Below are 13,593 nucleotides of genomic sequence, written 5' to 3'. Positions count from 1 at the left end.
TTGAGAAAACCCTAAATACACAAACAACCTTGAGACCTTTCAGCAAAACCCTAGATGTTCCTTATCCTTTCAGTGTCCACTGGATGTTTGAAGAGGACAATGACAAAGAGCATGAGCCAAAGGAAGGAAAGGGGACCAAACACCGCGCAAATTTTCGATTGAAGGAATACATCCAAAAGAAAGTGAATTATTTTTCACTGTTTTTCTCTTAGATTTTAGATCGATTCGATCAGAAGAGCATGCCAAGAAAGGTGAAGTTTCAACAAAAGTTTTGCAATAAGAAGTGATCAAATACTAAGAATTGTTCTTTGGTGTCGCGTTGAGTTGAATTGTTTGTGGTGTTTTGCTACGTTCTTATATACGTCGATAGTTAGGTTATGATTTTCAAGGAGATTGACAATAGGTTATGTTGCATGATGAACGATGGAGGGACTCCCTAGACAATGAGAGTTCATAATTTGACCTAAAACATATTACATCAATAATAGAGATATTTGGAAGGGATATTTTTTCGAATATACTCTATCGGAAGGGAATATTAGGGAGGAGATTTGAAATCACAGGGCGTAAAGTTATGTTCGATGATTTCTCTTTTTATTTTTTAACAAAAATATAAAAATATATATTTAATGGTGGTATTTGAGGAGGCAGATCTCCTGGACCATTTTTTTGTGGTCCAGGGGATGTGCCACTCGCATTTATGGTAAGATCGTGGTCGCGATCCGGTCGCAAATGGTTGCGATCCCTTCTTGGGTTCACTGTCCTCACATAAGTGACCAGGTTACTGGGCGTCGAGCGAGGGTGGCCTCCGGTTGCCCGCTCCGAACAAAAATTATAATTTGATGGAGAAGGTGAACCCAAGAAGGGATCGCAACCATTTGCGGCCGGATCACGACTACTATCCAGCCGCAAATACGAATGACACATCCCCTGGACCACAAAAAGTGGTCTAGGAGATCCTGCCTTTGAGAGTGAGATATTTAATAGGTAGATCCATAAATACTTGGTTTGTGGGATATTTGATAGTTGAATATGAGATATTTGAATGATAAAATATTTGATTGATAATATGGACCTTAAATATTTGGGAGAAATATTTGATCTTATTATGGATGCTCTAAGAAATTTAAATTATTTTGATGTTGCATCGTCCATCAAATTCATTTGTATTTTTTGATTTATCTGATGATATATAAAAAATTTTATAGAGTCAGATGGGTTATTCGGATGATAAGATCCGAATACATTATTTAGATTTTAAAAATATATAAGAAAATATTCTTTTGTCTCATTAGAGATTTTTTTAGTGCTAGGAGAAGGTCAGAGGTGAGTTTTTGTTATTTTTCATCGTCGTTATTTAGAGAGCGAGAGGACATCGGAGGTCTTCATGGGGAAAAGGGTGTGAATGTCAATTTGACAATCTTCCAAAACAAACAAGATCTGCTACGCAATCTGCTTGAAATTGGCTGTTTCTTTATTTTTTTTAAAAAAAAATACTTTTTTAATTATTTTATAAAAATAATTAAAGTAAAGAAAATTTGAGTAGATATCCAGAAAATAAATAAAAATTTTGCAGTGTTGTTACTTTCTGGATCTCTGAATCTGAATTTGCACAGGGAAAGTGCAAGAATGAGGGGATGAATGGGATGGGTCCCTGTGCATGTATATTTTATGGCATATTTGTGGGGCCCATGAAAAGTTTTCTTTCTTAATTATATTTTTTTTAAAAAAATAAAATTATGATTTTCTTTTAAAAAACAAAAGAATAAAGAGTTATTTTTTAATTTTGAAAATATTGATGTTAGTGTTGTGAGATTATTAAATTATAACAACTATATTTCTATGACTAGTAGAACATAATAACGCTATGAAATGTTATGGTAATTTCACTGAGGTCAAAAATTTAAAAAGATATTTTTACATCGTTAAGAATTCATCTTAAAATTTATTGAAATAAATATCCATGTAGATACTAAATCTATGGAAAGAAAATAATCATATTATAAGAGTTATAAAATGTAGTTGTTACAAGATAGTATTATTAATATTAATTAGAATTGTGTGTCCATTATGATCTCATATATGTTATAATAGTATTGGAGATAAACATATTTTTTAAAATGAAAATATGGTAAGATGAGATAGGGTGTTATTTTGATAACAAATTTGATTTTATGAATAATTTAGATTTGATTTTATTATTGAATGTGAAATAGTTTGAGAGTTGGCTCAATCATAATCAGAGTGTATGTTGACTCATCTACTTCAAATATGACTTTTAAATCGGACATCTTACAAATAGGAAGAGATATTTAAAACTCTCTCCTCACTAATTAATTATAATTTTTTAATTTATCTTTTTATAGATGATCGTGAGGTTTATCGTATGAGGTCATTAGGATGATAAATTTCACCTTTTACTATAATAAATATATATTTTTTTATCTTTTTAATATGAAATTTCTAACTCTACCTTTATAGATAGATCAAGCATAGTTTCACTCTAGCTAACTCAACTAATGAGGAAGGACTAGAGTATCACCTACACCACCCGTAAAATATAATTTCATCTCATTAGCTCTAATGAACATAATTACAATGTCATTATCTCATGTTAATTTTGTTTAATCTAATTAAAATAAATAAAAGAGATTCTATACTATCTATTATATTTTAAATGAATATTAGTTGAAAGAGCTGGACTACTCTTTTAAATATGTTTCAAAAGTATTTTGAATAATTTACTTTAAATGGAGTTTCATATGACTTTAATAGGGAAAAGAGGATACATCATTTGTCAAAAATATGTGCGCTTTTTTATTTTTATTTTAAAAATATTTATTTATTATATTTAAAATATTTATCAATCACTTATTTTCCTCTAAATTTTTTAAATTAAGTTTTTTTAAATTTTTTTTAAAAAAAATAAAATTATAAACACCCCATTTTTACCTGTTCTTGTTTATTTATAACTTACCCAGCTGGAAATGATCGTCACCGGTCGTGGTCTCCACTTTCTTATCCAATACTGTAATGGGTAAACAGGAGCAGAGTATGTTTAAGGATAAGGACGATCCAACGACCGGGTTGGTAAATATAACGTCGAGGACGTGTCCCTTTCAACGGAGTTGAGCGCCTCAACGTCCCTCGCCCTACGCTGCGATGTTCTTCCATGGATCATCGACGACCTCCCACGTTAGATCTTAGAGCAATCAAAGGGACTCTTCATCTTTTCTTCTTCTTTTTGATCGGATCGCATTGAAGCGCCTTTGGTAAGTTTCTTTCCCGCTATACGTTTTTCTTTTGCGTCGATCGTAATGCGGCCAAATTTCATTGTTTTTTTTTCCCGATTTAAGTAGCATTTTGTTGGAGTAGGATTAGCGTTTAGATTTGTTGTTTCCGGTGGAAGAATCGGTGTAGTTCTCATAGTTTTTTTCCCCCTTTGTTGATTGTAATTGATTTTGTAAAAGTCGCATTTGATTTTGGGCGAAAAATCAAAGGGCGATTCTTAGGGCAGATTTGTGTAACTTTGGCCCTAAATCTCTAATCACATTGTACAGGCAGGTGAAAAATCCCCGAATTGCTGCAATGGCGCTAAAAACCATTAGAAGGAAGCTTCATTCCGGAGATGCTGATGGGAGGCGAAGTGAGGATCTGGATCCACCAAAACCTTCCAGCAACTGCGAAGCACGCCTCGAAGATTACATTGATTTTGGATATTACAAGGCAACGGTTGTGCATTCTTCTAAGAGATTGAACAAGTTGTCCAAAGCGGACTCTTGCCATTTATTTCATGCTTAACGAGTTGTTTATTCTTTAAAGGGATGCAGCGATAGAAACAAAGATTGTTTGGACAACAAAAGGAAGGAAGTAAATATTCACTGGACATGTGTTTTGTCCAATTTGAGCACACAGTGGTCTCATAGGCTAGGTATTGTTCTTCAATCTCCTCGAGGCTTAAGCTATCAATTTATATCTCAATTTGTTCTTTCATTTGCAGCAAATACTGGATCAGTTCTTGGAAGGTTATTGCCTGCTTCCTCTGTTACTACATTTGATCTTAGTCCCTTGCAGGTGAATTGGAGTTATTTCTTGTATGCATTTTCACATAATCATCATGACAATGTTTCGATAATAGGCTATAGGTGTTTGATAGCAAAAGAGAGAGTATCTTCGTTTTGTGTAACATTGAGTTCATTTATGTATCTCCAAGTTATGTTTTTGTAAACAACTTTCAGGAAGAACGGTTGAGAAGCCTTAAGAGAAGGCTACATGTTCAGTTCGACGCTTCTTGTTTGGACCATCAAGTATGCAGATTTAGTTCATTCGTTCATTGTTCGCGACCTTTGTTGAGCATTTGTAGTTCTCTAGTCGGCCTTAAGAGGCCCTTGTGATCTGAATGTGTCCAGACTGATACGAGTTTCTGCTGCAGAATGCCTTGAAACATCTTTGGCAGTTGGCGTATCCTAATTCTGAAACTCCCCCTCTCAAGTCTGACTCATGGAAGGAAATGGGATGGCAAAGTTGTGACCCATCGACCGATTTTAGGTAAGGCTCCAAGCTCAATATTTGTTTTTGACTCGATCCATTACCCTTTCACGATAACCTGATGTTCAATTCTGCTGATCAGGAGTGGTGGCTATATATCATTAGAAAACCTCATCTTTTTGGGCAAACATTATCCGGTTAGCTTCCTTTTCGTAGTAGATATGTCCTTTGATGTTCTTGGCTTTAACTTATATGAAATGTCACAGAATGCTTTCCAAATTTTGTTGCACAAAAGAGAAGGCGAGAGGGCCACATGGGAGTATCCCTTCGCCGTGGCGGGTCTCAACATATCGTTTATGTTGATCAAGATGCTAGACCTCGAATCAGGTAATTCAAAACCCACCATTCGGATGGAGGCTCAGTCGATATTAGTACTGAAAGGCTATTTTGTTCCAGAGTTGCCATCATCAAAAGCAAGAGTTCGATTCCTGCAACTACTAGAATTCGATGCAGAAGCATTCGATCATCTATACTGTTTGGCTTTCCGAATGTTGGATGCTCAGTGGCTCGCGCGCCGTGCTTCTTACATGGAGTTTAACGTAACACCACCTATCGTTGCATCTTCGTACTACTCGCATTACTGAATCGACTTATGCAATGACGAATGACTCGGGATTTCGATGTTTTTGGTGCAGGAGGTACTGAAATCTACCAGAATTCAGTTGGAACGAGAGCTCGCATTGGAGGACATTACCAGGGTAAAGGATTTGCCAGCATACAACATGTTAGCCTCGATATCTTGAGCCAGGTTCGAGTTAATATTTTCCTCCCGCAAAATGAAAATTTGATTTACATTGGTAATATTGTTTTCGAGAAAAATCAAATCATAAATGTAAGAGAAAAAAAAAGAAAGTGTTTGGTGATTACAGAGATTGATTTGGTTTTTGTTTTATGTTTCTTCTTTCTCAACAATTCCTCTCTTTTATGCTCACCATTGCTCACTGAATGATCAATTGCATGATCAAAGTGTTCATATTCATCGTAACAATAAAGAACAATAAATCTTTGTGTGTGTGTGTGTATTAAAATGGACCACATTGCGTTTGGTTGAATGTGGACCTGTTTGTGCCTTCGAATTAATCCCCAGATGAGACCTAGTCGTCCTTATCCAAGATGTCAAAGTATTCCAACTGAATTCAACACGTGAATCATAGTTGACCTAGGTTTACAGATTGATGGCCGACCGGATTCCTCTTTTTCCACCGCCGTTGAGTTTGCAGATTGTGGAATCTTGGTAAATAATATATACAAAAATAGTTTGGAGGCGTGGGATCTTTAATCTATAACAACACAATCCTAGTCTTCTTCCAATCTCAGACCGTCCCTTCGTCCATGAAAACTCCTACACTGTCTTATCGCTGCCTCGCCGGCTTCCTCCTCCTCTTCTCCTTCCTCCTCCGCTTCCTCTCCGCCGCCCACGGGCCGTCGGAGTTCAAGGTCGGCCTCATCCTCGATATGAATTCCTCCGTCGGGAAAGTTTGCCGCATAGTCGCCGGTATGGCACACGACGACTTCTACGCCGCCCACCCTGCCTCCTCCGCCCGCCTCCGCCTCCTCCCTCGCGACTCCCACCGCGACGTCGTCGACGCCGCCGCTGCCGGTACGACTATTCTTCGCTGCGGCTTCCCCCGATCTAGTCAAATCTTCGCTTTGATTACCGATTGAGTCTTTAACTGCAGCGATGGATTTGCTGGTCAACGAGGAGGTCCACGCCATCCTGGGCCCGCAAACCTCCGTCGAGTCACCGTTTGTCGCCGACCTCGGCGAATACGCTAACGTCCCCGTCGTGTCGTTTTCCGCCACCAGCCCCGCGGTGTCCCCCTCCCGCACCCCCTTCTTCGTCCGCGCCGCCGCCTCCGACGCCGCCCAGGTCGCCGCCATCGCCGCCGTCGTCCAGGCCTTCGCCTGGACCAGCGTCGTCCCCGTCTACGAGGACTCCGACTACGGCACCGCCCTCCTCCCCGTCCTCGCCGACGCCCTCGATGCGGTCGGCGCCGCCGTCCCCTACCGCTGCGCCGTCTCTCTCGCCGACTCAGACGATCGCATCTCCGCCGAGCTCTACCGGCTCAAGACGCTCCAGACGCGAGTCTTCGTGGCGCACGTCACTCTGCGGCTCGCTCGCCGCCTTTTCCCTCTCGTCCGGCGAGCGGAGATGATGGCGAAGGGCTCCGTGTGGATCGTCACTGAAGGGCTCACCAGCCAGTTCGCCACCATCGTCGATTCGCAGCACTTCCTCGCCGAGTTCTTGCAGGGCGTGATCGGAGTGAAGCCATACGTGTCATGGTCGCCCCGCCTCCGGCGATTTAATCGGCGGTGGAGGAGGGAGTTCCTGAGGGAGAACCATGAATCCGACATCACGGAGCTCAACAACTTTGGAATTTGGGCCTACGACGCTGTGTGGGCAGTCGCCGCCGCCGCCAATCGCCTTGGCCCCGCCGCCGCAAGCCACGATTTCCTCAGGCCCAACACCACCCCGACGAGCACGGACTTCTCCAGGATGGGGGTCTCAAGCACCGGCCCCAAGTTGTTGAACTTCATCAAGACGGCAGAGTTCGAGGGCCTCGCCGGAAGATTCCGGCTCCATGACGGGGAGCTCGCCGTGGCGGCGTACCAGATCGTGAACGTGGACGGGGGGAGCGTGAGGGAGATCGGCTTCTGGACGGAGAAGCATGGGCTGAGCAGCGATCTGAACTCGACCGCCGGGAATAAGCTGCGTCCGGTGATATGGCCGGGTTACTCGACGTCAGTGCCCCGTGGGTGGGAGACGCCCACGGGCGGGCGGCGACTGCAGGTGGTGGTGCCGGGATCACCGAACCAGACGCTGCAGTTCCAGTCGTTCGTGAGCATGAAGTACGACTCGGAGACGAACCAGACGCGGGCGAGCGGGTTCGTGATCGACGTCTTCGAGGCGGCGGTGCAGCGACTCCCTTACGCGCTTCCCTTCGATTACATACCTTACCGTAACGCCAACGGCTCCGGCGGCGGCGACTACAACGCACTCGTCAAACTGGTCGCCGACCAGGTCACTTCTTCTTTCTTCTTCATCTTCAGTCTTTCTTTATTTATTTTAATAAAAATAATATTTTCTCTGAAGGTATATGACGCAGTGGTGGGTGACGTGTCCATCACCGCAAACAGGTCGCTGATCGTCGACTTCACCCTTCCTTTCACGGTCTCCGGCGTGTCCATGGTCGTCCCTCTCCGGGACGGGCACAGCAGCACCGCGTGGATCTTCCACAAGCCGCTCACGGCCGACCTATGGCTGACAAGCGTGGTCTTCTTCATCTTCACCGGCGCCGTCGTCTGGATCTTGGAGCACCGGACAAACGAGGAGTTCCAGGGCACCGCTGGCCAACAGATGGGCATCACCTTCTACTTCGCCTTCTCCACGCTCGTCTTCGCCCACAGTAAGCCACTGAAACTCTCGTTCTCGCACAGAGATCGGCGTTTCTAAGCGCTTGCCGATCCGACGCAGGGGAGAACTTGACGAGCAACCTGTCGAGGATGGTGGTGATCATCTGGGTCTTCGTGGTGCTGATACTGCAGTCCAGTTACACGGCGAGCCTGACGTCCATGCTCACGGTGCAGAAGCTTAATCCGACTCTGAGCTCCTTCGAGGAGCTCAACAAGACAGGGCTGAGTATCGGGTACCTCAACAACTCCTTCACGAAGGGGCTCCTGCTGCATCTCGGTTTTCAGGAATCGAGATTGAGGCCGTTCCGGTCGCCTGAGCAGTACCACCAAGCTCTGGCAGATGGCAGCGTGGCCGCCATTGTCGACGAGATCCCGTACCTGAGAGTGTTCCTCAGGGACTACTGCAACAACTACTCCATGGCTGAGCAGATCTACAAGACCAGCGGATTTGGATTCGTAAGCCCATCTGTTAGACGTGGAAGATCCAAAGTCGGGGAGAAGATGCTGATGAGCGTGTTCTGTGGTGCTTTGCAGGTTTTCCGGAAAGGATCTCCGTTGGTCGCCGACCTGTCGAGGGCGATACTTAACCTGACCGAGGGCAACGAGATGACTGAAATTGAGAGGAAATGGTTCGGCGATCAGACGACCTGCCCGAACCAGGGCAGCGTACTCTCGCCGGACACCCACAGCCTCAACGCGAAAAGCTTCTGGGGCCTCTTCCTCATCACCGGAGCTGTCTCGTTGCTCTGCTGCCTTTTCTACTCGTTACGCTCAGTTTACCGTGACAGGCTCTCTCTTACCGGCGTCGTGTCAGGGAGGTCCTTCGGGAGGAGGCTTCTCTCCATTGCTCGGCTCTTCGATGGTCAGGGCAATGGTGATCCTCCGGGTGCACCAAGGAGTGGCAAGCGGATGGAGATCGGAGCAGCCACAGCAGGTGCAAGTCCAAGTTCTTTACCGAGTTCCAGCGACCAGGAAAGCCGAACGAGCACCTCCGATGATTCATTCACAGGAAGCTCTTCGCCGGAACTCGGCATCAGCCAGATACATGAAGCAATGCCACATCCTGGTGAGCCTGAAGAAAATCATTGATAACATATATGAATTCAGGACACCAAATAAAACTTGACAGGAACACATTGATTTTCAGTAGATGAAGAAGTTGAAGTTAACAAAAGCAGAGTTTTTTAGCTACCCTGAAAACCAAGTATGATGCATTTTTCTGAGATTTTTATTTTTATTTTTTCAATCATACTGATGAATTTTTTGGGGTCCTTTTTGTATCAAAATGTATTATTCAAAATAACAATTACAAAGATTTCGCATTAATACAGTTCTTGTACTTACTTTAAAGTCCTTTTTCTTTTCAACATTTCCTAATTCAAAATCAGTCCTTATTCACCTATGAGAAGCTCTTGCACAACTTCTCCCAGAATTCCTTATTAGGCGCAGCTTCCTCCAAGCTTGCTTTCACATCATCAGCATAACAATTCTACAAAAAAAAATTAAAAAAAAAAATTATCAACACAAACATTTCAATAACTGACATTATGAGAAGAAAAACTCTTGTTGCTTAAAGCTTACACAGATTGATTCATTGGCGAGGAGACGATCTATGAGACTATGCAACATGCCTTTATTGTATTCAGGGTGACTTTGAATGCCCAATCTGTGATCTCCTATGTAGAACATCTCGATTCCAGTCTTCTTGGACGAGGCGATCACTTCTGTTCCGGTCGGACTTTGCCACACTTGCTTCTAAACCCTAGACCTTATCTCGGTAGCATTTGAAGATCGAAACACATTCCGGAATGACTTCCAGTCTTTCCAAGAACTTAATATGCCTCAACTCATCCTCCATGATCACCTTCCTTCCCAATGTCCCATCCGCCACAAGACTTCCTCACTTCTCCACCAAGTGCTCTACACAACACCTGCAAGAAAAAGAAGAAATGAAATTGAGGAAGTATCATGTCAAACTCCATGTTCAAACTAATTCCTCAAGTGAATTATATATTACCTGATGGCTTCAACAAATACGTCGAAGTAGCCCTTGTACTGCTTCTTGACTTAGTCAAGAGTCCTTGCTGGCCAAGAGCAATGCATACATTTTCTCTTGCTCTATCTTCTTCATTCTGAACTCTGAAGTTGATTGAAGTGAAGAAAACATGAAATGCTACTATATAGAGTTGGCCACTAGATTGTGAAAGGAGACAAGTAGGCAAAGCTTGTGAACATATTAATGAGACTACTTTAGGGGAGATGTTTGTATGGCTGATCTTGCAAACAATTTGAAACTTTCTAGCTCTATAAATATTAGGCTACAAACTGAAAATGTTCTGAAAGTTGAGAATTTGATTACAAAACTAGCTAGCTTCATGCAACCACAACTTGTTAGGGTCAACTTGCTTAGTTTGTTTAGTAACAATTATGCTTATACATGGGAAACATTATGTATACATTTATATATAAATCGGATCATTCATTTCTATCATTCTGAAGAATTTCTCGTTATTTAATAGCTTCAAGTTTCAACATTCAACTATGGAGACTCTGACAGTTGCAGTAAACGTTAAAAAATGCAGTTTTATCCTGCAAAATAATCTGAATCATGGTGTTTCCAACACACTATACAGCAGAAAAAAAGGGACTTCATTTGGGAGGTGGAGGATCTTCCAGCCACTTTGCACGGAAGCCTGTGCCTTTGCAGTCACGACAAGCAGCAGAACCCTGGAGGAAAACCAAATGAGTTGCATTGTAAAAGTCGAGGTTCAAGGTTCATAGAGTACCTTTCCCGTGCATATAACACAGGCAGTGTTTCTAGATGGCACTTCGCAAAGCATTTGATTGCCAAGGATGAAGAAGCCGGTGCCAGCGCACCACTTGCATTCGACATAGCCATTTGATTCACAAGTAGAGCATGCTATTGGTTTTGGTTGCTGCTTCAGGCGAGGGAACATAAGATATACGGAACATTCAGCAATCTTATAACAACATGAAACGTGGATGAAAGTGGAATTCATAAGCCACAATCTGAAGTAGCCACCACAATCTTCCTAAGAACTTCATTACCTTCAATAACATAAAAAATAGCAGACTAACAGTGATACAGAGTTTCAGACTTCCAGTGGTCCAGACTCCAGACAAGGAGACTAGACCAACTACAGAATCCTCTAATTAATCTATAGGCACAAACCAAGAAGAAACATTAGGTTAATCATCAAGACAAGCCATGAAGTTCCCTATTGAAATGTTTTCCAAAGTGTTCTTCCAGGAAATGATATACAAAATAAACCTTATTAAGTTAAAAAAAAAATCCTATGAAATTAGAAAAAATAAAAACACAAAGTGAAAGACACACTAACATTTTGACGGTCCTACTGAAATGATTGATCATCTGTATCCTTATTCATGAAGTGATTAAAGCTTTCAAAATAAAAAGAAATCGTGGTCAACAATATTGCTCCACACAATATTGATAAGTATTATTTAATAAGACAATTAATGAAAATACATAAAGCAAAAATTAAATTTTAATATAACTTTTATCGACTTAAAAAAAAACTTATAATAAAGTTGTTGGATGATTATTGTGGTATGCTTTAAAAGAGTAAGCAACAAGGTTTAAAATTTCGACCCGTGCCAAGGTTTCGGTCTCAGACCGGAACGATACGATTTCGGTATCGTATCGTACCATGTTGATACAGTTTCGGTATTTTTTTATTTATCTATAAAAATGATAAGATAAATATGTTTATTGAGTATATAAAAATAAGTTGTATATTGATTTATTATAAGTTCTCAATTATTGAATAATTTAATATTGTTAGAAAAAATAATTAAAAATAATTTTATTTAAATAGAATTGATATATCAATAATTCAAATTAAAATGGAAGTATCTATTATAATAATAATACTAATAATTAATATAAGATATTATTTTTTATTAATAATAATTATATAAATTAACTATTTATTCATTTAATTAATTATTAATTAAATAATATATTTTTTAAATAGTAAAAAATATCAAGTAAAAATTTTTAAAAAAATAAAAAAAAAATCAGAATATAAATATAATTTATTAGAATTTTTTAAAAAAAAATTTAGAATTTTTTTACATTTTTTTAAAAATTTAAATGAAATTTAAAATATATTAGAATATAAATAAGAATTATTATATATTTTTTAAATTTTTAAATAAAATTTAAAATATTATTTTTTTCAGAATATTAATTAATAAAATTTATTTAATTTATTTTAATTTTAAATATATTTTTTATATTTTATTAAGAAACTTTAACTAAGTTTATAAAAACCTCTTCGAAATATCACACATCCTCCTTAAGAATTGTTTAAATTAATTAAATAAAATAAATAATTATTACAAACGAAAAAAAAAATCGCGAACACAGTATGCGAGATCGCGCCTGCGATCGATCATCGCAATCTTGTGGGGGGCGTCCGACGACCCTGCGGGACGCCCTTCGGCGCTGCAGAAGGCATCGCGCACGACGCCTTCGGTGCCGAAGGTGCCGCGGGACGCCGCCGGAGGCGTCCCGCGTCTCCTCTAGCGCCGAAGGAGGCGTCCCGCGTCTCCTCCAGTGCCGCCGAAAAACTGTCTGTGCCGGGCGGCACGGAACGGCATTTCAAATCCTGGTAAGCAACATCTAGTCATTATATTTATATGAATATGATAATTCAATAATGTTAAAATTATTGTAGGATGAAAAATGATTTGATTGCATATTTACATTGATGAGCAACTCTAAGTTCCTATCTTTTTACATTAGTATATGATGAAATTACAAACCATATTTAAAGATAAATTCCTTCATGTATATATTATTAGCACAAAAAAAATGATGATAATGATTGTGTTAATCAATGATAGTATTGCATTGTCCCAACAGGGGTGCCCAGTTAGCTAAAGTGTGACAGTTTTGCTAAAATGAGGCAAGGGGTAATTCCCGGTGGGTGCATGCCATCAAAGAAAAAAAAAAAAAAAACCCTCCCACCCTCTAGCTACTAATCACCTTTTGCTACAATGATAGTGTTGCATTACACTACCATTTATCCAAGATCTATGGGCTTCAATGCCCAAATTGATGATACAAAGAATTTTGACTGATAACACAAGAATAACATCCTACTGGGGTAGCCAATTAGCAACAATAGCACAGACAACCATAGCAAAACTAAACTAAGACAATATGGACGCCATTATCGAAAGACGGTACTCTACAAAACCCTAGCATCGGAAAAAGGACAATAACATCATCCGGCAAAGGAGAAAACCGGTCAAATGATTACCTTAGAGATCAGCCACGCAAGCTCCATTCTCTTGGCGAATCCGTATGAACTCTCAGAGGAATTGACCACGGACGCCCTCGCTAGAAGAACCGGGACCTTTCGGGAGCCTCCAGAAGAGTGAGCAGCCGAGGAAGATGAGATACCATAAAAACATAAGCGCATAGGAGAAACGAGGGGCTTCCCCGTCGCCGACGGCAGGGCGCCGGCGAAGGAGCAACAGCCGGTCGCCATCGCTGAGCTTTTTCCCTTCGCCTCCGGCGACGACGTCCACCCTTATCTCGGTTCCGATTTCCGCTAACTCTCGGTTTAATGTATGTCA

At 40.9% G+C, this 13,593-nt stretch overlaps 3 protein-coding genes across 6 annotated transcripts; 2 read left to right on the top strand and 1 right to left on the bottom strand.

The window, feature by feature from the left end:
• The first annotated feature begins 3,122 nt into the window (after positions 1–3,122).
• LOC122037450 (ELMO domain-containing protein C-like) lies at positions 3,123–5,550 on the top strand. Of its 3 annotated transcripts, XM_042596930.1 has the most exons (10): positions 3,123–3,272; positions 3,561–3,732; positions 3,823–3,931; positions 4,001–4,074; positions 4,239–4,307; positions 4,433–4,548; positions 4,631–4,685; positions 4,755–4,875; positions 4,945–5,087; positions 5,184–5,479. In XM_042596930.1, the coding sequence occupies exons 2-10, from the start codon at positions 3,589–3,591 to the stop codon at positions 5,289–5,291; spliced, it is 939 nt and encodes a 312-aa protein (XP_042452864.1). In that variant the 5' UTR covers positions 3,123–3,272; positions 3,561–3,588; the 3' UTR covers positions 5,292–5,479. The 3 variants fall into 3 exon arrangements, with proteins under 3 accessions (XP_042452864.1, XP_042452863.1, XP_042452862.1); XM_042596929.1 differs by having other exon boundaries at positions 3,561–3,726; positions 4,755–5,087; positions 5,184–5,550; XM_042596928.1 differs by having other exon boundaries at positions 4,755–5,087; positions 5,184–5,485.
• Positions 5,551–5,903: 353 nt separating this feature from the next.
• LOC122037449 (glutamate receptor 2.8-like) lies at positions 5,904–9,312 on the top strand. Of its 2 annotated transcripts, XM_042596927.1 has the most exons (5): positions 5,904–6,148; positions 6,228–7,570; positions 7,643–7,955; positions 8,024–8,418; positions 8,497–9,312. In XM_042596927.1, exons 1-5 carry the CDS (start codon positions 6,004–6,006, stop codon positions 9,049–9,051), a joined length of 2,751 nt encoding a protein of 916 aa, XP_042452861.1. In that variant the 5' UTR covers positions 5,904–6,003; the 3' UTR covers positions 9,052–9,312. The 2 variants fall into 2 exon arrangements, with proteins under 2 accessions (XP_042452861.1, XP_042452860.1); XM_042596926.1 differs by having other exon boundaries at positions 8,024–9,312.
• Positions 8,893–13,592, bottom strand: LOC122037452 (protein PHOTOSYSTEM I ASSEMBLY 2, chloroplastic-like). Its single transcript, XM_042596931.1, has 6 exons — positions 13,275–13,592; positions 10,749–10,898; positions 9,980–10,689; positions 9,544–9,893; positions 9,307–9,451; positions 8,893–9,034 (listed from the first exon to the last, which is right to left on the bottom strand). The coding sequence occupies exons 1-3, from the start codon at positions 13,503–13,505 to the stop codon at positions 10,612–10,614; spliced, it is 459 nt and encodes a 152-aa protein (XP_042452865.1). The 5' UTR covers positions 13,506–13,592; the 3' UTR covers positions 8,893–9,034; positions 9,307–9,451; positions 9,544–9,893; positions 9,980–10,611.
• Position 13,593: the final 1 nt, after the last annotated feature.

The sequence above is a fragment of the Zingiber officinale genome, unplaced genomic scaffold (genome assembly GCF_018446385.1).
Source record: "Zingiber officinale cultivar Zhangliang unplaced genomic scaffold, Zo_v1.1 ctg45, whole genome shotgun sequence".
NCBI lineage: Eukaryota > Viridiplantae > Streptophyta > Magnoliopsida > Zingiberales > Zingiberaceae > Zingiber > Zingiber officinale.
The sequence above is the reverse complement of the archived record's forward strand: the minus strand, read 5'-3'. Positions and strand labels throughout refer to the sequence as shown.